The sequence below is a fragment of the Rhinopithecus bieti genome, unplaced genomic scaffold (genome assembly GCF_001698545.2).
Source record: "Rhinopithecus bieti isolate Rb0 unplaced genomic scaffold, ASM169854v2 scaffold_6380, whole genome shotgun sequence".
In the NCBI taxonomy this organism is placed as follows: domain Eukaryota; kingdom Metazoa; phylum Chordata; class Mammalia; order Primates; family Cercopithecidae; genus Rhinopithecus; species Rhinopithecus bieti.
The window spans coordinates 9,892,253-9,916,456 of record NW_016806642.1 but is presented as its reverse complement, the minus strand read 5'-3'; the positions used below and the strand labels follow the sequence as shown (position 1 = coordinate 9,916,456).

At 38.8% G+C, this 24,204-nt stretch overlaps 1 protein-coding gene and 1 pseudogene across 15 annotated transcripts in view; both read left to right on the top strand.

The window, feature by feature from the left end:
- Positions 1-24,204, top strand: part of FGGY (FGGY carbohydrate kinase domain containing) — a 457,075-nt gene that overhangs the window by 297,635 nt on the left and 135,236 nt on the right. For all 14 annotated transcript variants that reach the window (XR_001886587.1, XR_001886588.1, XM_017877238.1 and 11 more), the window contains one exon: positions 17,490-17,551. Coding sequence is in view for 12 of the 14 variants with exons in the window: in XM_017877238.1 (XP_017732727.1) it covers positions 17,490-17,551 (62 nt within the window). In the remaining 2 variants the exon portion in view is untranslated. The remainder of the gene's footprint in view (positions 1-17,489; positions 17,552-24,204) is intronic.
- On the top strand, positions 7,055-7,541 carry LOC108532920 (40S ribosomal protein S15 pseudogene; annotated as a pseudogene). Its single transcript, XR_001886589.1, has one exon. The product of XR_001886589.1 is annotated as a 40S ribosomal protein S15 pseudogene (transcript).

Here is a 24,204-nt window from a genome sequence, read left to right as displayed (position 1 = left end):
AGAATGGCAATCATTAAAAAGTCAGGAAACAACAAGTGCTGGAGAGGATGTGGAGAAATAGGAACACTTTTACACTGTTGGTGGGACTGTAAACTAGTTCAACTAGTTTGGAAGACAGTGTGGCGATTCCTCAAGGATCTAGAACTAGAAATACCATTTGACCCAGCCATCCCATTACTGAGTATATACCCAAAGGATTATAAATCATGCTGCTATAAAGACACATGCACACATATGTTTATTGTCCACTGTTCACAATAGCAATGACTTGGAACCAACCCAAATGTCCATCAATGATAGACTGGATTAAGAAAACATGGAACATATATACCATGGAATACTATGCGGCCATAAGAAAGGATGAATTAATGTCCTTTGTAGGGACATGGATGAAGCTGGAAACTATCATTCTCAGCAAACTATCACAAGGACAGAAAACCAAACACCACATGTTCTCACGCATGGGTGGGAATTGAGCAATGAGAACACTTGGACACAGGTGGGGAACATCACACACTGTGGCCTGTCATGGGGTTGGAGGGGGAGGGATAGCATTAAGATATACCTAATGTAAATGACAAATTAATGGGTGCAGCACACCAACATGGCACATGTATACATATGTAACAAACCCTGGAACTTAAAGTATAATAATAAAAAAAATAATAATTTAGAGAAACTGAAAAAAAGTGCTGCAATATACATCCATGTGCATATGTCTTTGTAGTAGAATCATTTATATTCTTTTGGGTATATATCCAGTAATGGAATTCTGGGTCAAATGGTATTTCTGGTTCTAGGTCCTTGAGGAATCGTCACACTGTCTTCCACAATGGTTGAACTAATTTACGTTCCCACCAACAGTGAAAAAGTTCCTATTTCTCCACATCCTCACCAGCATGTATTGTTCACTGACTTTTTAATAATCATCATTCTAACTGGCATGAGATGGTATCTTATTTTGGTCTTGATTTGTGTTTCTCTAATGATCAATGATGTTGAGCTTTTTTTTATGTTTCTTGGCTGCATAAATCTCTTCTTTTGAAAAGTGTCTGTTGATATTCTTGGCCCACTTTTTGATGGGGTTGTTTCTTGTAAATTTGTTGAAATTCTTTGTAGATTCTGAATATCAGCCCTTTGTCAGATGAATAGAGTGCAAAAATTTTCTCCCATTCTATAGGTTGCCTGTTCACTCTGATGAGAGTTTCTTTTTCTGTGCAGAAGCTCTTTAGTTTAATTAGATCCAATTTGTCAATTTTGACTTTTGTTGCAATTGCAACAAAATTGGTGTTTTTGGTGTTTTTGTCATGAAAACTTTGCCCCTGTCTATGTCCTGAATGGTATTGCCTAGGTTTTCTCCTAGGGCTTTTATGGTTTGGGGTTTTACATTTAAATCTTTAATCCGTCTTAGTTAATATTTGTACACGGTGTAAGTAAGAGGTCCAGTTTTAGTTTTCTGCATATGGCTAACCACTTTTCCCAGCACTATTTATTAAATAGGGAACCCTTTTCTCATTCCTTTTTTTTGGATCAGATTTGTCGAAGATCAGATGGTTGTGGATGTGTGGTGTTACTTCTGAGGTCTCTGTTCTGTTCCATTGATCTATATGTCTGTTTTATGTACCAGTACTCTGCTGTTTTGGTTACTGTAGCCTTGTAGTGTAGTTTCAAGTCAGGTAGCATTATGCTTCCAGCTTTGTTCTTTTTGCTTAGGAATTGTCTTTTGGCTATATGGGCTCTTTTTTGGTTCTATATGAAATTTAAAGTCTTTTTTTTTTTTTTTTTTTAATTCTGTGAAGAATGTCAATGGTAGTTTGATGGAAATAGCATTTAATCTATAAATTACTTTGGGAAGTATGGCCGTTTTCACAATATTGATTCTGCCTATCCATAAGGATAGAATGTTTTTCCATTTGTTTGTGCCCTCTCTTATTTCCTTCAGCAGTGGTTTGTAAATCTCCTTAAAGAGGTCCTTCACTTCCCATGTTGGTTGTATTCCTAGGTATTTTATTCTCTTTGTAGCAATTGTGAATGGAATTTCATTCATGATTTGGCTCTCTGCTTCTCCTTTGTTGGTGTATAGGAATGCTTGTGATTTTTGCACATTGATTTTGTATCATGAGACTTTGCTGAAGTTGCTTATCAGCTTAAGGAGTTTTGGGGCTGAGATGATGGGGTTTTCTAAATATGCAATCATGTCATCGATAAACGGAGACAATCTGACTTCCTCTCTTCCTATTTGAATACGCTTTATTTCTTTCTCTTGCCTGATTGCCCTGGCCAGAATTTCCAATACCATGTTGAATAGGAGAGGTGAGAGAGGGCATCCTTGTCTTGTGCCAGTTTTCAAAGGGAATGCTTCCAGCTTTTGCCCATTCAGTGTGATATTGGCTGTGGGTTTGATATAAATAGCTCTTATTATTTTGAGATATGTTCCATCAATACCTAGTTTATTGAGAGTTTTTAACATGAAGGGCTGTTGAATTTTTTTGAAGGCCTTATCTGCATCTATTGAAATAATCATGTGCTTTTTGTCATTGATTCTGTTTATGTGATGGATTCCATTTATTGGTTTGTGTACGGTGAACCAGCCTTGCATCCCAGGGATGAGGCCGACTTGATCGTGGTGGATAAGCTTTTGGATGTGCTGCTGGATTCTATTTGCCAGTATTTTATTGAGGATTTTCACATCGTTGTTCAGCAGGGGTATTGGCCTGAAGTTTTTTATTGTTGTTGTTGTGTCTCTTCCCAGTTTTGGTATCAGAATGATGCTGGCCTCATAAAATGAGTTAGGTAGAAGTCCTCCATTGCAACTGTTTGGAATAGTTTCAGAAGGAATAGTACCAACTCCTCTTTGTACCTCTAGTAGAGTTTGGCTGTGAATTCATCTGGTCTGGGGCTTTTATTGGTTTGTAGGCTATTAATTACTGCCTCAATTTCAGAACTTGTTATTGGTCTATTCAGAGATTCGACTTCTTCCTGGTTTAGTCTTGGGAGGCTGTATATGTCCAGGAATTTATCCATTTCTTACTAGATTTTCCAGTTTATTTGCATAGAGGTGTTTATTGTATTCTCTGATGGCAGTTTGTATCTCTCTGGGGTCATTGGTGATATCCCCTTTATAATTTTCTATTGTATCTATTTGATTCTTCTCTCTTTTCTTCTTTATAAGTCTAGCTAGCCATCTATTTTGTTAATTTTTTCAAAAAACCAGCTTCTGGATTCATTGGTTTTTTTTTGAAGTGTCTTTATCTTTTTTGGTTCTGCTCTGATCTTAGTTATTTCTTGTCTTCTGCTAGCTTTTGGATTTGTTTGCTCTTGCTTCTCTAGCTCTTTAATTGTGATGTTAGGGTATCAATTTGAGATCTTTCTAGCTTTCTGATGTGGGCATTTAGTGCTATAAATTTCCCTCTTAACACTGCTTTAGCTGTGTCCCAAAGATTCTGTTATGTGGTCTCTTTGTTCTCATTGGTTTCAAATAACTTCTTTATTTCTGCCTTAATTTCATTATTTACCCAGGAGTCATTCAGGTGCAGATTGCTTAATTTTTATGTAGTTGTGGAGTTTTGACTTAATTTCTTAATTCTGACTTCTAATTTGATTACACTGTGTTCTGAGAGACTGTTTGATTATGATTTCCATTCTTTTGCATTAGCTGAGGAGTGTTTTACTTCCAATTATGTGGTCAACTTTAGAATAAGTGTCATGTGGCACTGAGAAGAATATATATTCTGATTATTTGGGCTGGAGAGTTTTGTAGATGTCTACTAGGTTCACTTGATCCAGAGATGAGTTCAAGTCCTGAATATTTTTGTTAATTTTCTGTCTCAGTGATCTGTCTAATATTGACAGTGGGGTGTTAAAGTCTCCCACTATTATTGTGTGGGAGTCTAAGTCTCTTTGTAGTCTTTAAGAACTTGTTTTCTGAATCTGGTTGCTCCCATATTGGATGCATATATACGTAGGATAGTAAGCTCTTCTTGTAGAATTGATCCCTTTACCATTATGTAATGCCCTTCTTTGTCTTTTTTATTTTTGTTGGTTGAAAGTCTGTTTTGTCAGAGACCAGGTTTGCAACCCCTGGTTTTTTTTTTTTTTTTTTTTTTTGCTTTCCATTTGCTTGGTAAATTTTCCTCCATCCCTTTATTTTGAGCCTATGTGTGTCTCTGCACATGAGATGGGTCTCCTGAATACAGCACACCAATGGGTCATGAGTATCCAATTTGCCAGTCTGTGTCTTAACTGTGTCATTTAGCCTATTTACATTTAAGGTTGATATTGTTATATGTGAATTTGATGCTGTCATCTTGATGCTGTCTGGTTATTTTGCACACTAGCTTATACAGTTTCTTCATAGTGTCATTGGTCTTCATATATATATATGTATATATGTGTACATATATATGTGTATATGTATATATACATACATATATTTTCCTTTTTTTCCCAGTGGCTGGTATCTGTTTTTCCTTTCCATATTTAGTGCTTCCTATAGGAGCTCTTGCAAGACAGGCCTGGTGGTGACAAAAATCCCTCAGCATTTGCTTGTCTAGATTGGATTTTATTTCTCTTTCACTTATGAAGCTTAGTTTGGCTGGATATGAGATTCTGGGTTAAAAATTCATTTATTTAGGAATGTTGAATATTCACCCCCACTCTTTTCTGGCTTGTAGAGTTTCTACAGAGAGATCCGCTGTTAGTCTGATGGGCTTCCTTTGTGGGTAACCCAACCTTTCTCTTTGCTCTTAATATTATTTCCTTCATTTTGACCTTGGAGAATATGATGATTATGTGTCTTGGGGTTGATCTTCTCATGGAGTGTCTTAGTGGTGTTCTCTTTATTTCCTGAATTTGAGTGTTGGCCTGTCTCACTAGGTTGGGGAAGTTCTCCTGGATAATATCCTGAAATGTGTTTTCCAATTTGGTTCCGTTCTCCCCATCTCTTTCAGGTACTCAAGTCAATCATAGGTTTGGTCTTTTTACATAGTCCCATATTTCTTAGAGGTTTTATTCATTCCTTTTTATTCTTTTTTATCTAATATTGTCTTTATGCCTTATTTCAGCAAGATGGTCTTCAAATTATGATGTCCTTTCTTCTGCTTGGTCCATTCAGCTGTCGATACTTGTGTATGCTTCATGTGTTTCTAGTGTGTTTTTCAGCTCCATCAGGTCATTTGTGTTCCTCTCTAAGCTCGTTATTCTAGTTAGCAGCTCCTGTAACCTTTTGTCAAGGTTCTTAGCTTCTTTGCATTGGGTTAGAACATGCTCCTTTAGCTCAGTAGAGTTTGTTATTACGCACTGTCTGAAGCCTACTTCTGTCAGCTCGTCCATCTCATCCTCTGTCCAGTTCTGTGCCCTTGCTGGAGAGGTGTTGTGATCATTTGGAGAAGTGGCACTCTGGCCTTTTGGGTTTTCAGTGTTTTTTGTTGATTCTTTCTCATCTTCAGGAGTTTGTCTAGTTTCAATCTTTGAGGCTGCTGACCCTTGGATGGGGTTTTTGTGGGGACTTTTTTTTCCTTGATGCTGTTGTTGTTGCTTTCTGTTTGTTTGTTTTTCTTTCAGTGGTCAGGTCCCTCTTCTGTGGGGCTTCCGTGGTTTGCTGAGGGTTCCCTTCAGGCCCTATTCATATGGTTTGTTCCCACTCTTGGAAATGTCAGTCAGGGAGGCTGGAGAAAGGGCAAAGATGGGTGCCTGCTCCTTCCTCTGGGATCTCTGACCTTGAGGGGCACTGACCCGATGCCAGTAGGAATTCTGTATAGGGTGTCTGACAATCCCTGTTGAAGTGTCTCACTCAGTGGTTGGCATGGGAAGCAGGACCCATTTAACAAAGTACTTTGTCCTTTGGTGGAGGGGGTGAGCTTTCACTGTCGGGGAGCCCACTTGTCTGGGCTGCTGAGATTCCTCAGAACTATCAGGAGGAAAGACAGTCTGCTGGTCTGCGGAGACTGTGGCCCCCTCCCTGCCTAGGGGCTCAGGCCCAGGGAGATCCAAGTTGGGTCCCTGAGCCCTTAGCTGGAGTTGTTGGAGTTCCTGCAGGGAAACCCCACCCAGTGAGGAGGGATGGATCAGGATGAGGCCCAAAGAGGCACTCTGGCCGCAGTTTGCCACAGCTGGTGTGTTAGGCTGTGGGGAATACCTCTTGGGACCAAGCCATTCAGCTTCCTTGGCTCCAGTAGGGGAAAAGCATGGCCTGGAGCTATAGAGATGACTGCTGCCCTTCCCCCATCCTGGGAACTTACTGTGTTAGGCAACTTTAAGTTCCAGTGTTGGCTGCCACCCCTCTTTCAAGGAGGCCAAATGGCTTAGACAGCAGGTAGCCGCAGCTGTGGTGCTGGCCGCCCCTCGGGAGCTCAACAGGCTTAAGCAGATTCTAGCTGAGTGGTTGATGAGAGTCAGTGCAACTCCATGGTTGGGAACCCTAGGCCCTGGTGACATGGGCTCATGAGTGGGATCTTCCAATCTATAGGTTGCACATTTCCGTGGAAAAAGCACGGTTTCCCAGGCTGGCGAGCACACTAACTGCCTCCCTTGGATGGGGGGTGAGGGCTCTCCTGCCCCGTGTGGCTCTCAGGTGGGCCACCACACCACATGGCTCTTCCTTCTTCTCCGTGGGTCACACCAGCCACCTAGTCAGTTCTGATGACAGAACCTGGATACCTCAGTTGCCGGTGCAGGATTTGCATGCTGTTATGGTTCTTTTTTTTGAGATGGAGTCTCACTCTGTTGCCTAGGCTGGAGTACAGTGGCATGATCTCTGCTCACTGCAAGCTCCGCCTCCCAGGTTCACACCATTCTCCTGCCTCAGCCTCCCGAGTAGCTGGGACTACAGGCACCTGCCACCATGCTCAGCTAATTTTTTGTATTTTTAGTAGAGAACGGGGTATGGCTCTTTTTGATGGGAGCCTCTGATCACTGCTGCTTCTAGTCAGTCATTTTGGCACCCCCTGCACCCAGGTCTTCCTGGACAACTTTTAAGTTAAATATTCTTTCCCTTTTCGTCACACATTGAGGACCCATGACTGAAATATAACTCTTTTAAACCTCACATCGGCTCTTTTCTGAGCATCCGGCAAGATGGCAGAGGTAGAGCAGAAGAAGAAGCGGACCTTCCGCAAGTTCACCTACCGCGGCGTGGAACTGGACCAGCTGCTGGACATGTCCTACGAGCAGCTCATGCAACTGTACAGTGCGCGCCAGCGGCGGCGGCTGAACCGGGGCCTGCGGCGGAAGCAGCACTCACTGCTGAAGCGCCTGCGCAAGGCCAAGAAGGAGGCGCCGCCCATGGAGAAGCCAGAAGTGGTGAAGACGCACTTGCGGGACATGACCATCCTGCCAGAGATGGTGGGCAGCATGGTGGGCGTCTACAACGGCAAGACCTTCAACCAGGTGGAGATCAAGCCCGAGATGATTGGCCACTACCTGGGCGAGTTCTCCATCACCTACAAGCCCGTGAAGCACGGCCGGCCAGGCATTGGAGCCACCCACTCCTCCCGCTTCATCCCTCTCAAGTAGTGGTTCAGCTAATAAAGGCGCACCTGGCTACAAAAAAAAAAAAAAAAAAACCTCACATCATAGTATAATCACCTGTAGGAGACTCTGAACTCATAGAAGACACAATCCAGAAGCTTTTGCTAGTAAGGGTAATGATCCAGTAAACCAATTCTTTGTGCAGAATGCGTTATTCATGAACCTGTCCATCAGTAGGTTTTCAGAGACTTGATATACACATCGAACATCTCTATCAGTTAGAAATATTTTCCCTAGTATTTGGCTCAAAGTTTCCTCTATTGCTATGAATATAAGCCATTTTATCCCAAATGTTATGACATATCTTTGTGCACAAAAATTGTTTACACCTATTTCATAAACCTGAATTTTAATTAAAAATGGGACCTCTTCTTTGCTATTACTAACAAATCTTCATAATATTCCACTGTGGCTTTTGACAGGAGTCATGGGAATTGTTAGCTTTTATCTGTTTCATTAGTATTGCGCCATCAACCTGTCAAACTTCATTTGGAGCTCCATTTTGGGAAACTCTACATGCATAGTTTCATTGGACATAGGCATGCGGCTTGATTGACTCATAGGTTACAGAGAGTGAAATCTTAGGAAATCCAAAATCTAGCACAATGGAGCAAAATTTGAATCAAGAGCAAATTGCGTTGTCCATTATCAGTCCAAAGAGGACATGCAAAGAGAGAGAGATGTCAGTTATAACATAGATTTAAAAATATTATAATGATGGTAATATTAATTGTAATAATTGTAGCTTACTGAGTATTTTTTTGTGAGGGATTTATACACATAATTCTGTTAAACTTTGAATGATATTCATAATTACAGTGTCTAATGTTATTTTGAAGGCTTGTTTCTGATCTGAATTCCAAGAACTTTTCATGTATTATCTAATTAATACTCTGAAAAGTCCTATGACTATACCTATAGATACAGTCATTATCCGTATTTTATAGTTAAGTGACTAAAGGTAGCAATCACAGCCTGGAGAGTCTCCTCACCCACCATCGATGGCCTTTTAATATGATTTGTTTGCTATTCACCTTTCCTTACCATTTACTGATTCTTTTTTATTCTCTTGTAAATTCCAATCCCTGGTTTTAAAATACATCATTGTCACATAGGACATGATACGAGAAAGTTGCATCATTTTTTTTCCTTGTTGCATGTGCACATCTTCTCTAATAAGCCACATCTGAAGGTGTCTGCTCCAGTAGTACATTGTCCATGGTTTCGACAATGCCACACAGTCATAAATACACCACCTAAAGCATAAGAGATGTGAAGTGAGAAAAGAGAGTAAAAGGAAAGTAAAGGGGAGGAAGCAAGAGAAAAAAGGAAAATAAATGAAAAATGTATTAAAAGCCATAGATTTGAAAAAAAGATATTTTATCTCATTTTTACAATTAAATGCAGATCTTCCATTATAAAGCAAGGATTTCATTCTAAGTATGTGAATAGATTTGTATTTTTTTTTTAAATCTTCATCTTGTTATCCTCAGGATGAAGGAAAAGAAATAGGACAGGATCTTTTGATATTTACTTCTTAGAAAAGCACATGCTCCCTTCCTAAGGATGATTGATTTTAGTTTCATCACACGTCAAGGCTTGTCTCATGCTTGCCGATGTTCTCTTCAGAATAGTTATGCGAAAAAACATTGCTTTTTCCACAGACTTTGTCCACAGAACACTGACCCCGTGCAGTTCCTTCATCCAGATACCAAAGCTTATTTCCAACTGGACCTTGGCCATCACCCTTTCTAAGTGCTCTTCTTTGTCTCACATGGAGTCATTTTTTTGGGGGATGGCATTAGGTAAGGAAGGCTAAGACAAGTTCCTAAGCCACTGCTATGGTGGCACTGGCTTTCTGGAACAATTGGGCTTGGATTGAGTCACAAGGTCACAATGCAACAAGTTACTATGTGCTCTTGGGATTTTAGGATGTGTACATTGTGAGTGCCTATCTGCCTCCTGCGTCATTGCCAAGACTGGGACTAGCCTCAGGAGGTCACCTATGGAAGGCATTCTGCTATAAATGGGTGTATGAATGACTTGCAGTGTGCACAGTGTAGTACAGGTTTTGGAGATAATGATTTCATCCCTTCATTCATTCACTCCTTCCATCGCATTACAGAGATTTCCTGAGTGATTCCACTGGGCCAGCCAAGAATGTGGTCACAGCAGTCGTTCATCATCAAATAAGAAAATTGGATACAGAACTGATCATTATAATTTATTGTAGGGCATAAAAATAGATAGTACAATTGCTAAGCCTACTGGAAAAATAGAGGTTAATACCGAATACCTATTATCTACCAAATACTTTTAGGCCCATTAGGATTTGGTATTTCATCTGATCTTCACAACATGTGTATATGGTCAGTGTTGTTATATTAGTTTTAGTGATGAAGAAATAGGCTGAAAATGGCAAGGCAATTTGATCAAAATCTTACAGTTGTAAGTAGGAGAGCTACAGTGCAAACCCAAGTTGGCCACCAGAGGCCCAAGATCTTTCCAAAACTGAATCTGACTTTTGTGGCGGTGCATTTCTGAGTTGTTCTTTCAGTTCTCTTGTAGACTCCCTTGAGAAGCAACTGTTGTCACTTAACATGACATTCTCTTTTAAGTGTCTTGAAACAAATACAGTTGGCAAGCTTTGTAAGGCCATGGGACAAAACAATTAAATACAATAAATTAAATACAATATCCGAAATAAATATATAGTGGATGGGCCTCAGAACTGATTGGAGATGACAAACAAAAGTGTCCGCAGTGAGAATGAGACAGACTGGGAGAATCAGAGAAAGAGAGAGAGAAAATATGAATGAGAATATCCATTGAAAAAAAATTAAAACTTTGAGTCTCTCAGGGGCATGGGAGACAATAGCCAAAGGTCAATTAGCATTGACAGGATCTCTGTACAGATGTAGGTGTGTCCCTAGCATTTCACATCTGCTAGTTATAATGACTTTGTGGATACAAAGACTAACTCTGCAAAAACAAATGCCTCCCTGTTCCCTTCTCCTGCCCTGGCTTTTGCTTATTTTTTGTATGCCCACCTGGATTGCTGCACAACTTCCTAATTGGCTTCTTGCCTCTAATCTTTCCCCCTCTAATCCCTCTCTTGCATTGTAGCTATAGAAGTCTTTCTGAAACACAGTAATGAGTCTGTTACTCGTGATAGCTCTTCAGTTTTCATTATAATAAAGTCTGAATTCTTTAGAGTGATGTTTATTTATACAGCCATTATTTACAGAGTGCTTACTATGTTTAAGGTACTGTTCTGAGTGAGAAAGTAGCAGTGAGTAAAACAACCTCTTCTGCACCCTCCTGCACTCCACCAAGACTCCTGTACCCTTCTCAAGCTTACATTCTAACAGGAGGAGACAGATAATACGTAGCAAATAAATAAATTCCACTTTATGGTATAAGTTATTAAGGCAAATAGAGGAGGTAGCTTGTGAGTTCAGATGGGAAGATTGTAGTTTTAAACAGTGTGGTCGGGGTAGACCTCACTGATGTGACAGTTGAACAAAGAATGAGGAAAGGAAAGAATTTAGCTGTTTTGAAACCTAGGGGAAGAATGTACCAGGTCAAGGGAACAACCAGTGTAAAGATTCTGAGAGGGTTGCTTGCATGGGGTGTTATGGGAATAGCAAGAAGGTCACAATGGGTAGGGCAGAGTGAACCAAAATGAGAGTTGCAGAGAACAAATTCAGAGAGGTGATAGGGTCTACGTTATTGGCCACAGTAATAGTTTTTACCCTGAGTGAAATGCAAACCATTGGAGAATAATGAGCAGAGGAGTGATGTGGTATGACAGGTTTTCAAAGAAGCATTCTTACTGCTGCCGACTGTGTTGATTGTTGACTGTGGAGTGGAAGCAGAGGGAGAGAAGCATAGAAGTCAGAAAGAGGCTATTGCAGTAAGCCAGCTGAGTGAGGAGGATGATGGCATGGAGCTGGTAAAGAATGGTTAGATTTTGGATATATTTTGAAGGTAAAGCCACCTTCAAACCTTGACCTTGACCTTCACACCCTGATAAATTAAGTGTGAAGTGTGCAAAAAAGAGAGAGACCAAGGCTTGAGGAGTGTAGCATTGCTATCAATGGGTGAAGGTGGGTTCAATGTTATGGAGTCAGAGGGAGGAAGGAGTCAAGAATTACTATGTTTTCTGATGGTAGTAACTGATTCCCCAAGTTGATCCTCCATTATCTTCCTTCATCTTAGTAAAGAGTACCATCATTTATATTTTTATTAAAGCCAAAAAATAAAATAAAAAATTAGGATTAATTCTTGACTCTTCCTTTCCCCTCTCTCCTCACATCTAATTCATCAGTAAGCCCTGAGGGTTCCACCTCCAAAATATGTTGCCAATCCATCTCTCTCCCTTTCCTTTCCTTTGTTTTCCTTTGCTTTCCTTTCCTTTCCCTTGCCTTCCCCTTCCCCTTCCCCTGCCTTCCCTTTCCCCTTCCTCTTCCCCTTCCCCTTCCCTTTCCTTCCTTCTTCCACTCCTAGCACTGTTGGGCAAACCACCTATGGCACTGTTCTTATCCTGGTCTATGTAAAGTGTATTTTTTGTACACAGCATATATAGTTGAGTCTTGCTTTTCAGTTTTGTGATCTCTGAATTTTACTTGGGTTGTTTAGATACTTTACGTAAAGATAAATACGATTTGATTTAGATCTTTCATTTTGTTATTTGTTTTCTGTGATCACTTCTGTCTTTCCTTCCTGAGTTCTTTTGGATTAAATGACTATTTTTCAATTTTAAGAATTCAATTTTAAGTTATCTATTGGTGTCTTGGGTTTTACACATCTTTTGCATTATTTTTTAATGGTTGCTTTAGTAATTATAATAAATATCCTAAACTTTTCAGCCTACCTTGAATGCATATTATGATACTTCATGAAAGGTATAAATACTCTTCAACTGTATAGTTCTCCTTACCACTCGTATCCCAGCTCTTTAGGCTGTAGTTTTGTGTGTGATATCTACATATGCTATAAACCCAACAATGAAATAGTTAGGTCGATATGAATAGTTGTCATATTGTTTGCTTTAAACAATGTATTAGTCTACTCTGGCTACCACAGTAGTCAACTGACTACCAAAACAAAATACCACAGGCTGGGTGGCTTAAACAACAGACATTTATTTCCTTACAGTTTTGGAGGCTAAAAGTCTGTGATCAAGGTGCTGGCAAATGCAGTTTCTGGTGAGGGCTCCCTTCCTACCTTGTAGATGGCTGCCTTCTGTGACCTCACATGGCCTTTACTCAGTATGTGTATATGAAGAGAAAATGATTGTATTCCTTCCTTTTCTTATAAGAATACCAGTTATATCAGACTAAGGCCCCACTGTTATGACCTGTTTAACCTTAATTACCACCATAAAAGCCCTGTCTCTAAATACAGTCACATTGGGGGCTGAGGTTTCCATATATGAATTTGAGGTGAACATAGTTTAGTCCATGTCAAAGAGACATAAATGTTTTAAAGAAATTCTGAGAAATAAAACATAATCTTTTTGCTATTCCTTTCTTTCTGAAAATTTAAGTTTCCATGTGATATCTTTTCCCAAGCCTAAAGAACTTGTCTTAGCATGTCTTACAGTGCAGGTCAACTGGCAAAAGGCAATCTCTTCATTTTTTTTCAATGCATTTATTTTATATGCTGCCTTGAAAGATATTTTTGCTCAATAGGGAATTCTTGGTTTACAGGTTTTTTTTTTTCATCAACACCTAAAATGTCAGTATTTTGTATTCTGACATTATAAGGGAAAGAATGACAAAAATAATGGTTGACTTCTTAATCTTTGGCTTTCATTATGGTATGGCGTGGTCTTCTTTGCATTCATCTTTCTTCAATTTGTTTGTTTCTTCTCCTCACTCTCTTCCCTCTTACTGTGACTCCAGTTTCACATATATGGTACCTTTGGCTATTGTCTCCCACGCACCTGAGAGACTCGGGGTGTTAATTTTTTCAATGTATATTCTCTCTGTCCTTTCTCTCTAAGTCTCCCAGTCTATGTCTCACTCTCACTGCGGACACTTTTGTTTGTCATCTCCAATCAGCTCTTAGGCCCATCTACTATATATTTATTTCAGATACTGTATTTAATCAATACTATTACATTTCCATTTTTAATAGTTTCTTTGCTGTTTCCTCTCTGTTTAATAACTATGAGAATATTTTCTTTTACATCTTTAAGCATTGTTAAATTACCTACTTTAAAATTCTTATATTCTAACACCTGTGTCACCTCAGATTTAGTGTTCACTAAGTGGCTTTTCTCTTAAGTATGGATTACATTTTCCTATTCCTCAATATGTACAATGATTTGGGGTCATATTTTGGACTTTGTGATTGATATATTCTAGACACATTGTATTATTTCTATTTCTCTTTTGAGTATTGATTTTTTGGTTTAGCAGGCAGTTTATTTGGCTGAACTCAAACTTCAAGTTTTGTTACTCTCCTGTGATGAACATGTCCTAAAATCTCTGTTGCATTATTTTACCCTTAGCTGGACTACTTATGGTGTTCCCATGCACATGTAATTGGGAGATTATCCAGAAATTACGGTAGCATTTATAGGCACAGTGTTGCATTCCCTTTCTATGGCTCTCTCTTTCTGACATCCCCTCCACGACTTACTTTGTAGCTACTATGGTTGCCTTGAACTCTAACCTCTCATTTCTTAATCAGAAAGACTGTGTATTTCTGTCTAAGTATTAGTTACCTTGCATGGCACTGACTGGGGTCCACCCATGGGCAAAAATGTATAAAATCAGGAAACGTACAAGGTACTGTTTTTTCCTTCCTTGTGTCCATTCCTCTCCAGTTTCTACCTGGTTTTGGCCACTTTCCAGTGTCTTCAGAGAATTATTTCCTGTATTTTGGTCAGCATTTTTAATTGTTACAAAATATGGCTCATTCATTCATTTGTTACAGATGTCAGGCATTGCTCTGATTCTGAGGAGTGGAAAATAGTGATGCTCTTGCTTTGAAAGAGCTCAGAGTATAGGGTAGGAGACAGACATATAACTAAGGATTGTAAAACAACTTGATAGATGCTACAGTAGAGTAAGGATAGAAAATATCTGTGCCTTATATTCCCATTGCCAGCCTGTGATCTTTGTCTGCATTTCCTGTTCTCCATGCCTGGTCATCTCCCTGTCCTTCATATATTACCACATTTTTCTTAACTTTTCATCATTTTTCTCTCCAAATCAGAATAATTTTTATGACCTTTAATGAAAGTATAAACGCTTATGACATTCAAGACACACTGTCTGCCTTTGCCTTCTTTGTTCATCCGTATTTTCACCATTTTACTAATTCTGTAATTTAACATACAGTAATCCTATAACCAATGTATGTGCAGCACAAATAGATACAAATGCAAAGTGTGGTAAGTGCTACCAAGGAGAAGTACATGGTGCTATCTATGCTTTTCCTGTGGTTCACTCATCCCACATTTATTCCACAAACCTTTATTGACCACCCATGATATGCAGGCATGAGGCTAAACCAGTCCCTTGCCATTCAAATCATATATGTCTTTCCATCTTCATGTCTCTACTAACCAGCCTCCTTTCGGTCATGCCTTGCCTCTAGCCCTCTACTCCTCCAAACTCTACCTATTTTTGGCCTTTCAGCTGAAGCTTCGCCTACTCCAACCATATAATAATTGCCAAATGATTGATCTCTCACTTTATGCTACTATGCATCATAACTATTTCTTATTTTTCAGTGTATCTCCAGAACGTAGGTGCACAGTTCCTGGCAGCACATTAGGCATTTAGTAAATACTAAATAACTGCATTCATGCTTACACCACACATGCTAGGTTCTAGCTTACTCCTGGAAGCTCATTTAAATCTCTCTTCTCCGAACTCCTAAAGCACTTCCCATAAAAATTAGCATCAAATCAAGTAATGCCTGTAATTATCCATTACTGTTCCCAGTGAGTTTATCTTGGTGCTTGCAATGGATTGCAAACTCAGGGGATCCAGAGTGTGATGAGGATATGCTTCATCACAGTAATGCAGAGTTGAACCCGAAGGAGATAAATATTCAATAACTGCGTGTTTTTTTTTTTTTCATTGAAATGACCCATGTCTTTTATATCATTTTGAAACATTTTCACAAAAACTGCACCAGTGGTATTCAACAACTTATACCTGGAAGTTCAGTAGACAATATGACATGGTGGTTAAGAACAAGGTCTTAAAATATAGAGACCTCCGTTTGAGACCTAGATTTGTCATTACTTTTCTGTGACGTTGGGCAAGATATTAAATCTCTTTGATCTCAGTTTCCTCATCTCCATAATGAAGAATAGTATCTTCCTCATAGGAGTGCCGTAAGGAATAAATGAAGTAGAGTCATGTGTGTACAATGCTTAAGTTAGTACTGATGTATGGGAAATGAGTCAGTATATTTCACATGATATCATTTATACTACTGTTGGCACTATAGTAGTGTATTAGTCCGCTTTCATGCTGCTGATAAAGACATACCTGAGACTGAGTAATTTATGCAGAAAAGAGGTTTAATGGACTCATAGTTCCACGTGGCCGGGGAGGCCTCACAATCATGGCAGAAGGCGAAAGACACATCTTACATGGCAGCAGACAAGAGAGAATGAGAGCCAAGTGAAAGAGGAAACCCCTTATAAAACCATCAGATCTCATGAGACTTATTCACTACCACGAGAACAGTATGGGGGAAACTGTCCCCATGATTCAGTTGTCTCCCACGGGGTCCCTCCCACAACATGTGAGATTTATGGGAGCTACAATTCAAGATGAGATTTTGGTGGGGACACAGACAAACCATATCAAGTAGACCCACTTAGCTTCCTAGAAATCCTGTTTAAAAGGAGGCCATGGAGGTTCAAAACAGTTTAGTGACTTGCACAAAGTCACTCAGCTAGTGAGATTCAGAGCCAGAACCCAACCCTGGCCTCTGTGGCTCCTGAACAAATTATCTTGTTCTTTACACAGCCCTAGCTCTCAGGAAACATGCTCAGAGAGCCTATCCCTGTGCAGCCAAAAGAGCAAGTCTTTTCCTAGTTGGAATGAAAATAAATCTATCAGAATGGTTGTTTTAGCATTCTAGAAACTCAAGTAAACATTCAGAAAATACATAGATGAGGTTCAGGAACTCAAGCACAGTGTTGCTTGGGTGTGTTATGGCAAGCAGAGTAACTGCATGGAGAAACATTTCTGTCCCTGATACGTATTTTGTACTATTTTGTTTAGAGCCACCAAGTGGATTAAGGAATAAGATCCTAGACCTGGAATTTCAAATGAGAGGGTGATTGTCTGCAGAGCTCAGACATTTCTGTCCTTGGAGAGCTGTGTTTCCCATGTGACGATTGTTCAGTCAGGAGAGTTTCTCCTGACAGCTCTGGGGCATCTCATTTTTTTTTTTAACTGAGGGTTTCAGAAAAAATCTTTTAATGAGGGTTTTTTCAAAACCCTCATCATAGTCTCTTTCATTCAGCTTCTCCATTAGTAAGACACAGTGAGTAATTCGAAGTTTGACATTGCCCAGGGATGACAGCCTGGATCAAGAAGGGGAAATGATGTGATCCAGAAAAGATTAGTGCTTTTAACACTCAGACCCCCCACCATTTGACATAAGTTACCCTTTCTTTCTTACTCCTCATTCTTGGACCTAATGCTAACCTACTGCTACCAGTTTAGCCTTGGGAATTTCATTTCCTTTTGCTCTTCACTCTAAACTTCTTTGTTTTATATATTTAAGAGGCTAGCACTAGGTTAATCAAAGCTAAATTTCTTTTAGCTGAGGCACTCTTGCTACATTGGCATTTTAATGTTCTTGGATCCCGTATGGACAAAGAGTTGAAAGAAACATACTCATTTTAATATAAATTTTTCTATCTTATACATAAATTAGAGAAGCTGTAAAATTGACCCATATCTCTTATTTTTCAGATAGACCACATGGTAGAAGGCCATGCTGCTTTTCCAGAACTACAAGTAAAGGCCACAGCCAGGTAACTGCTGTCTCTGTTCCATCTAAAGCATTCCTGGTGTGACTGCATTGAGAGCATTTATGTTGGGTAGTTGGGTGATTTTCAGATCCTATGGACAATGAAAATGCCTTTAGTGCTTGAAAGATAGTCATCTGGATGATCCAGAAGGTCCATGTATTAATTCTTTAAATGATGTCAGAGAACTTAGAGAACCTAGAGATTCCCCAAAGATACACCCAGGGACTATGGATAAGAAACTCTGATGTAGAAGGAGGACTATGGATTCTGGAGTCAAAACTTCTTAGTTTCACATCCCAGCCTTACTCCTTAATAGATATAGGACCTTAAGCTAGTTACTTAACCTCTTTATGCCTGTCTCTTCATCTGTAAAACTGAAGATAATAACTGATAGGGAGTGATTTCTAGAATATTTTGAAGCAAGCTGAGTGCAAAAAAGTATTTATAGTATACTCCCTTTCGTGTGAAAAGAAAGACATAAGAAAATAAATGTGTATCTATTCATTTTTGTAAAAGACATACAGGAAGTGGCTAGGTGCGGTGACTCACTCCTGTAATCCTAGCACCTTGGGAGGCCGAGGCAGGCAGATCATGAGGTCAGAGTTCGAGACCAGCCTGGCCAACATGGTGAAACCCCATCTCTACTAAAAATACAAAAGTTAGCTGGGCGTGGTGGTGTGTGGCTATAATCCAGCTGCTCGGGAGGTTGAGGCAGGAGAATTGCTCAAACCCAGGATTTGGAGGTTGCAGTGAGCAGAGATTGCGCCATTGCACTCCAGCCTGGGCAATAAGTGAGACTCCATCTCAAAAAAAAAAAAAAAAAAAAAAAAAAAAAAAAAAAAAAAAAAAAAAAAAAAAAAAAAAAAAAAAAAAAAAACAGGAAGTTTAAACCAGAAAATAATAAGATAAGTTACCTACAGGGGGTGGGTAGGAATAGGGTAGAAAGAATGTGGGAATGGGACCATGGTAGTAGGAAGAAATGACACTTCTCTGAGTATACCTTTTTATATAACTGTAACTCTTAGAATCATTGTGATGCCTCATATCCCTGATACCCCGATAAATAGATGATAGATAGATAGCCAGGATATGTGTGTATGCTGGCGTGGGCAAAATGAAATGCGCACAGTAAAAAGTGAAACTCCTGTATTACAAATGGGGTTGGGAAAAGAAAAGAAAAGAACAGAACCTAAGTAACTTTGGGAAATAATATTTTAACTGTATGCCATATGGCTAAAGAAAATATAACCATCCATAAATATTATATTCTAATTGGTAAATTTGTTTTTCATAGGTATATATGTTAGCTATAGTGACAACTCTTTATGTGTATGCTACAGTTGAGCGAAGAAATCAATATATTGTGGATAGTGAGAGCCAGGTTCCTCACAAATGGGAAAAGGAAAAGGTTAGAATTGAAGAAATCAATATATTGTGGATAATGAGAGCCATGTTCCTCACAAACGGGAAAAGGAAAAGGTTAGAATGAACCTTATGGTGTCAGTATCAACTTATGATTTTTTATATATATAGACACACACACACACACACACACAAACACACTGGATATAAATATAAGTAAATATAGATATGTATATTCATGCGTAAATATACATGCATATACTCCCTAGCTCTGTCTGCTGAGATAGCCTGGAAGCAATGGCCCGATAGTAGCAATGTGTGTACCTATCTCACAGGTACTGGATTCTAAGTACCATTCTCCCTCCCATTTCTCCAATAAAAGTAATCAGGACTTCTTAGAAAGATGGCTGAGTCTGTGCTGGGGCAGTAAAATTATGGTGCCAGAAAGAAAGAAGTTACTCAACAAGGGATTGTTAAGGTACATTGGAACCAGCTTTAAGAATCTCTCAGTGGCCTACTTAGGATAAAATAAACAGTAATAGCATAAAATAAGTCCATAAGTAAATAACTCCGTAAGTAAATTACTGAAGAAGGAAATAAACGAGGAAGAAATAACAGGTCTTCCTCTTCACTGTCAGGACAGTAGCCTTACAATGAATAAATGTAGAAGAAATCATGGAAATAGAAAATCATCATTAGGTAAACACTACACAGATAAATGTTGTAGGCAAGAATCACAAATGGATGCTAAAATTCAAAAAGTGGGAAGCAGGATATTTTCATAAACCCAGAGGATTTCAGCACAAGATACTAATTAAGATGAAGAGGAAAATAATAACTTTCCAGTAGTATATAAGTATGGCAGACACCACCTTACCCAAACGACGAAAGTTAACAACACCAGCAATAACATGTTGTGATGTCACGTATCTCCTTTTATGATGCACTGATAAGGATACAACATCATTTCTGCCATGTTCTTGCCCAAAATGATTAAACTCAATGTAAACATGGGAAGCATCAGGCAAACCTAGATTGACATCCCACAAAGCTATTAGCCAGTTTGCTCCAAAGGAAAATTAAGAAACTTAAATACTGAAGAACTGTCCTAGATTGGAGGAGACTTAGGGAGGTACCACAGCTATAAGCAATATATAATCATGGATTCAACTCTGGACCAGAAAAAGGATATTGGTGGAGGAAAACTGCTGAAATTCAAATAGAGATTAATAGTATTGTTATTTATGGTAATTTCTTAGGTGAAGAGTAAAAGCGAACTCTGTCTACCATTTTTGTAACTTGTGTAAATCTAAAATTATTTTGAAATAAAAACTTTAAAAAAATAATAAATGAATGAATTTTCATGCTGATAATGCTTAGTTGTCAGGCAGTTTAAGTAAAGTAAGATACTTTTTATAGAATTATCAGAGAAACCCAGGTAGCTAGCACAGGACAAAAGAGAGATAGTCTAAGGTGGCCACTAATAAACTCTGAAGCCAAATTGCCTTTGCCTCAGCTTTGCCCCTTATTCACTTTGTGTGTCTGGGCTATTTACTTAACCTCTGTGCCTTAGTACCTCACTGTAAAGGGAATAATAGTAAACATTTCATAAGGTTGTTGAGAAAATTAAATGAATTAGAATAGTGGGTGACACAGAGTGATGATTAAGAGTCAAGCTGTAATAGGTGTTCAACTAAAAAATGGTAATGATAAAAGTAATTGTTGGGGAACATCACACACCGGGGCCTGTCGTGGGGTGGGGGAATGGGAGAGGGATAGCATTAGGAGAAATACCTAATGTAAATGATGAGTTAATGAGTGCAGCACACCAACATGGCACATGTATACATATGTAACAAACCTGCACATTGTGCACATGTCCCCTAGAACTTAAAGTATAATAAAAAATGAATAAATAAATGATTGTTGTAGTTAGTATATCAGACATTTCCATTCCACTAAGTGGCTTACATTCTGATAGGATCAGCACACCTACACAGAGTAGAATAAATGCATACTGTACTAAAATATAAGTAGTGCGTTATCAGGGTGTGTAGAAAAGGAGGACTGATCTTGACAAGGAGTTTGAGAAAAGCTTCATAGGCATTCCCTTCTAGGAGTCTTTAGTTACATTGCCCTTGCAATTAGTCATGAATTACAATTACCGTTGAGAGGGATTATGTCACATAACCCTATCAACTAGCATATTAGTTGGCATAGAGACCATATAACCTAGAAAAGGGATTCCTAATTTCAGATCATCAATGAACCTCTTGAAATTATGTACTGTTTTGCTGATTACATAATTCTGCGTGTATTTCTGTGAAGGGGGCCCTAACAGTCAATATTTTCTTAAAGGGATTAAGCATTTATAAACCACTAAGCCAAAGAAAATAACACTAGATTTATAGTTTGGAGACCTGGATTCAAATCTCAGCTCCAACGTGTATCATTGTGTGAAACCCATTTTCCTCATTGTAACATAGGATAGTAATGGAGAATCAGCCCGTGACACCTCTCAGGATTTATTTTGAGTTTAGAAGAGGTAATATATTTGGTGGGGCTTTGTAAACTGAATCATGACAATGATGATGACCACTACTACTCTATTAGCCCATTCTTGCACTGCTGTGAAGAAATACCTTAGACTAGGTAATTTATAAAGGAAAGTGGTTTAATTGACTCACAGTTCTTTGGGCTGGGGAGGCATCAGGAAACTTACAATCATGGTGGAAAGGGAAACAAGCACATCCTTCTTCACATGGCAGCAAAAGAGAGAAGGGCTGAGCAAAAGGAGGAAAAGCCCCTTATGAAACCATCAGATCTCGTGAGAAGTCACTATCACAAAAACAGCATGAGGGTAACCACCCCCATAATTCAGTTGCCTCCCACCAGGTTCCTCCCATAACACATGGGGATTATGGGAACTACAATTCAAGATGAGATTCGTGGGGACACAGCCAAACCATGTCAACTACTATTATTACTACTAATGATTGTAAGAGGAGGAAGTTTTGGTGGTGGCTGATCTGGGTTCAAGCTGCAGACGTCAGTCATTCATACCCTGCCTGCCTTCTTATGGAAAGCATGGAGGAATAGCAAGGACAGGGACTGGGAATTAGAGGCCTTGGGTTCTTGTACCTGTTCTACCCTGAATGTCTCAATGACTACTAGATTCTTCATCTGTAAATTACAATTCTACTACCCTACTTACTTCATTTTACAGTCATTAATAGGATGAAAGCAGGTCACTGGAATGTCTATATGTGAACATTTTAGTGTGTAACACAAACAGTGAATATTTGGTTTTGCAATGACATACTCAAAACTTCCAGAACTTTCTTCTATAGATGAACTTCAATGAGTAGCTTCTGTTGCAAATCATAATAAAAAGAAGGAAGAATTTATGGATTAGCATGCAGACTTAGAGAAACAACAATATAGGGTGGTTCAGAAGCAGCAACTTACAGAATTCAGTGGTGGAGTCAGAACTGGATTTAAATCCCACCTCTTTTCGCATAACTTCATAGCCACTTCCAGCTACTTCCCTGTATTTCTCCTTCTGTTTAGAGTGGAGTTTCTCCAAAGTATCGCCTATACTCTTGGTCTCTACTTCCCCACTTCTTACTCCTTCCTTGCCCGCTTCAGTTTGAATTCTGTCACCATCAGCCCTCTGAAACATTTCATATTAAGCTTATCAGTGACCTCTATTTTGCTAAGTCCATAGGATTTTTTTTATTCCCCTTTCTTGAGTTCTCAGCAGCATGGGACATCATTGATCACTTTTTCCTCCTTTTAACATTCTCTTTCCTTGACTTTCTGGAATGTCACCCCCTCTGTTTTCTTCCTACATCTCTGATTCCTCCTTCCTAACCTGCTTTTCTTGAGTTTAGAGTTTTTTTTCTTGACCATTAACATTAATGTTTATCATAGCTAGTTTCCTGGCCCTCTTCTCTCTTTGCCATCTCTTCCAAGATTATCTCAGCTATGCTCTTGACTTCATTTCTGTCTATATTTTGATGACTCTTTTATGACCAGCTCAGATACTTAGTAGGTATTCAGTAAATGTCAGTTCTGTTTCCTTCCACTTTTCTTTTATTGTCTTACAAAGGAAAGTGCATCTGTATCTTATTAGATCTATGAGTACAATATTCTAAAACTATGGGACCGTTTATACTTCAGGTCTTAGAAACAGGCATAGCTGTTCTTAAAATGAAGTTAGCTGTTTGGAAGGGAGGACAAATCCTTCTGAATCAAGAACCATGTGTCTCTTTTGCTGTAACTTGGGACTTTCTGAAAACAGCAATGCAGGTCACCCCTATCTCAGAACTTAGGGTCAGCAAATCCTGTTTGAAACTGTGGAAACAAGTGTTGATAAACAGATTGAGTATTTTATACTCTTGATTTACAATAATCCTCTTAGGTCCCATCTCTGAAGAGAAGTGTTTTGCAAGCTTATAAATTAAGTAAACAAGAACTAGATGTGCCTGTACATGTAACTGGTAACCAAAGTTTCTCTTTATGTGGGGCCAAATTTGCAGATATTTCACTCTTTAGCAGAGATCACCTTATGTCGATCATAAATTTTGACTCTTTTCCTCTAAACTTGATTCTCTTAGAGGTTCTTAACTTACAGTGTCTCTGAATTAGGTTCTGATGACAACAGGGTTTAGTGAGAACATTTTGGCATAATCCACAAGTGCTAGATTCAAGGTTGGCAGCAAAGTAAAAGTTAAAATCCAGGGTCTCTGGCTCATCTGTCTGATGAGTATCTTTTGAGCATTTATGATACGTGAATGAACCAAGCAAAGTCTTTGCTTTCATAAAAATATACACACACATGCACATATATACATGTAGTACATACATGCAAATATGCATACTATGTACATATACATATATACATATATAGCCAACCACTGATAAATGCTCTAAGGAAAATTGTAGATAAATAAGGAGATACAGAACATTGGTTTCAAACCCCTTAAGATTGTCTTTGTTGTGCTGGTGCACATTTTTTTCCTCTACCTTTCTTTTTTCCTACCTTCACTGAATTTTTCTCTTATTGCTCTGAGGACAGCTAATTTTTCTTGATTTGATTTATTCCTCAAACTTATTTTGCTTTGGTAATTCCCATAATCCCACTGAATACCAATTTCTTAAAATTCACTAGTCCTCTATATCGCGAATTTCAGATATATTTAAAGCTTCTCATTAAAGGCTGTGCAAATCCCCCTCAAGCAAAGAAAGGGGAAAAGGAGGACAAGAACTTTTTTTTTTTTTTTTTTTTTTTT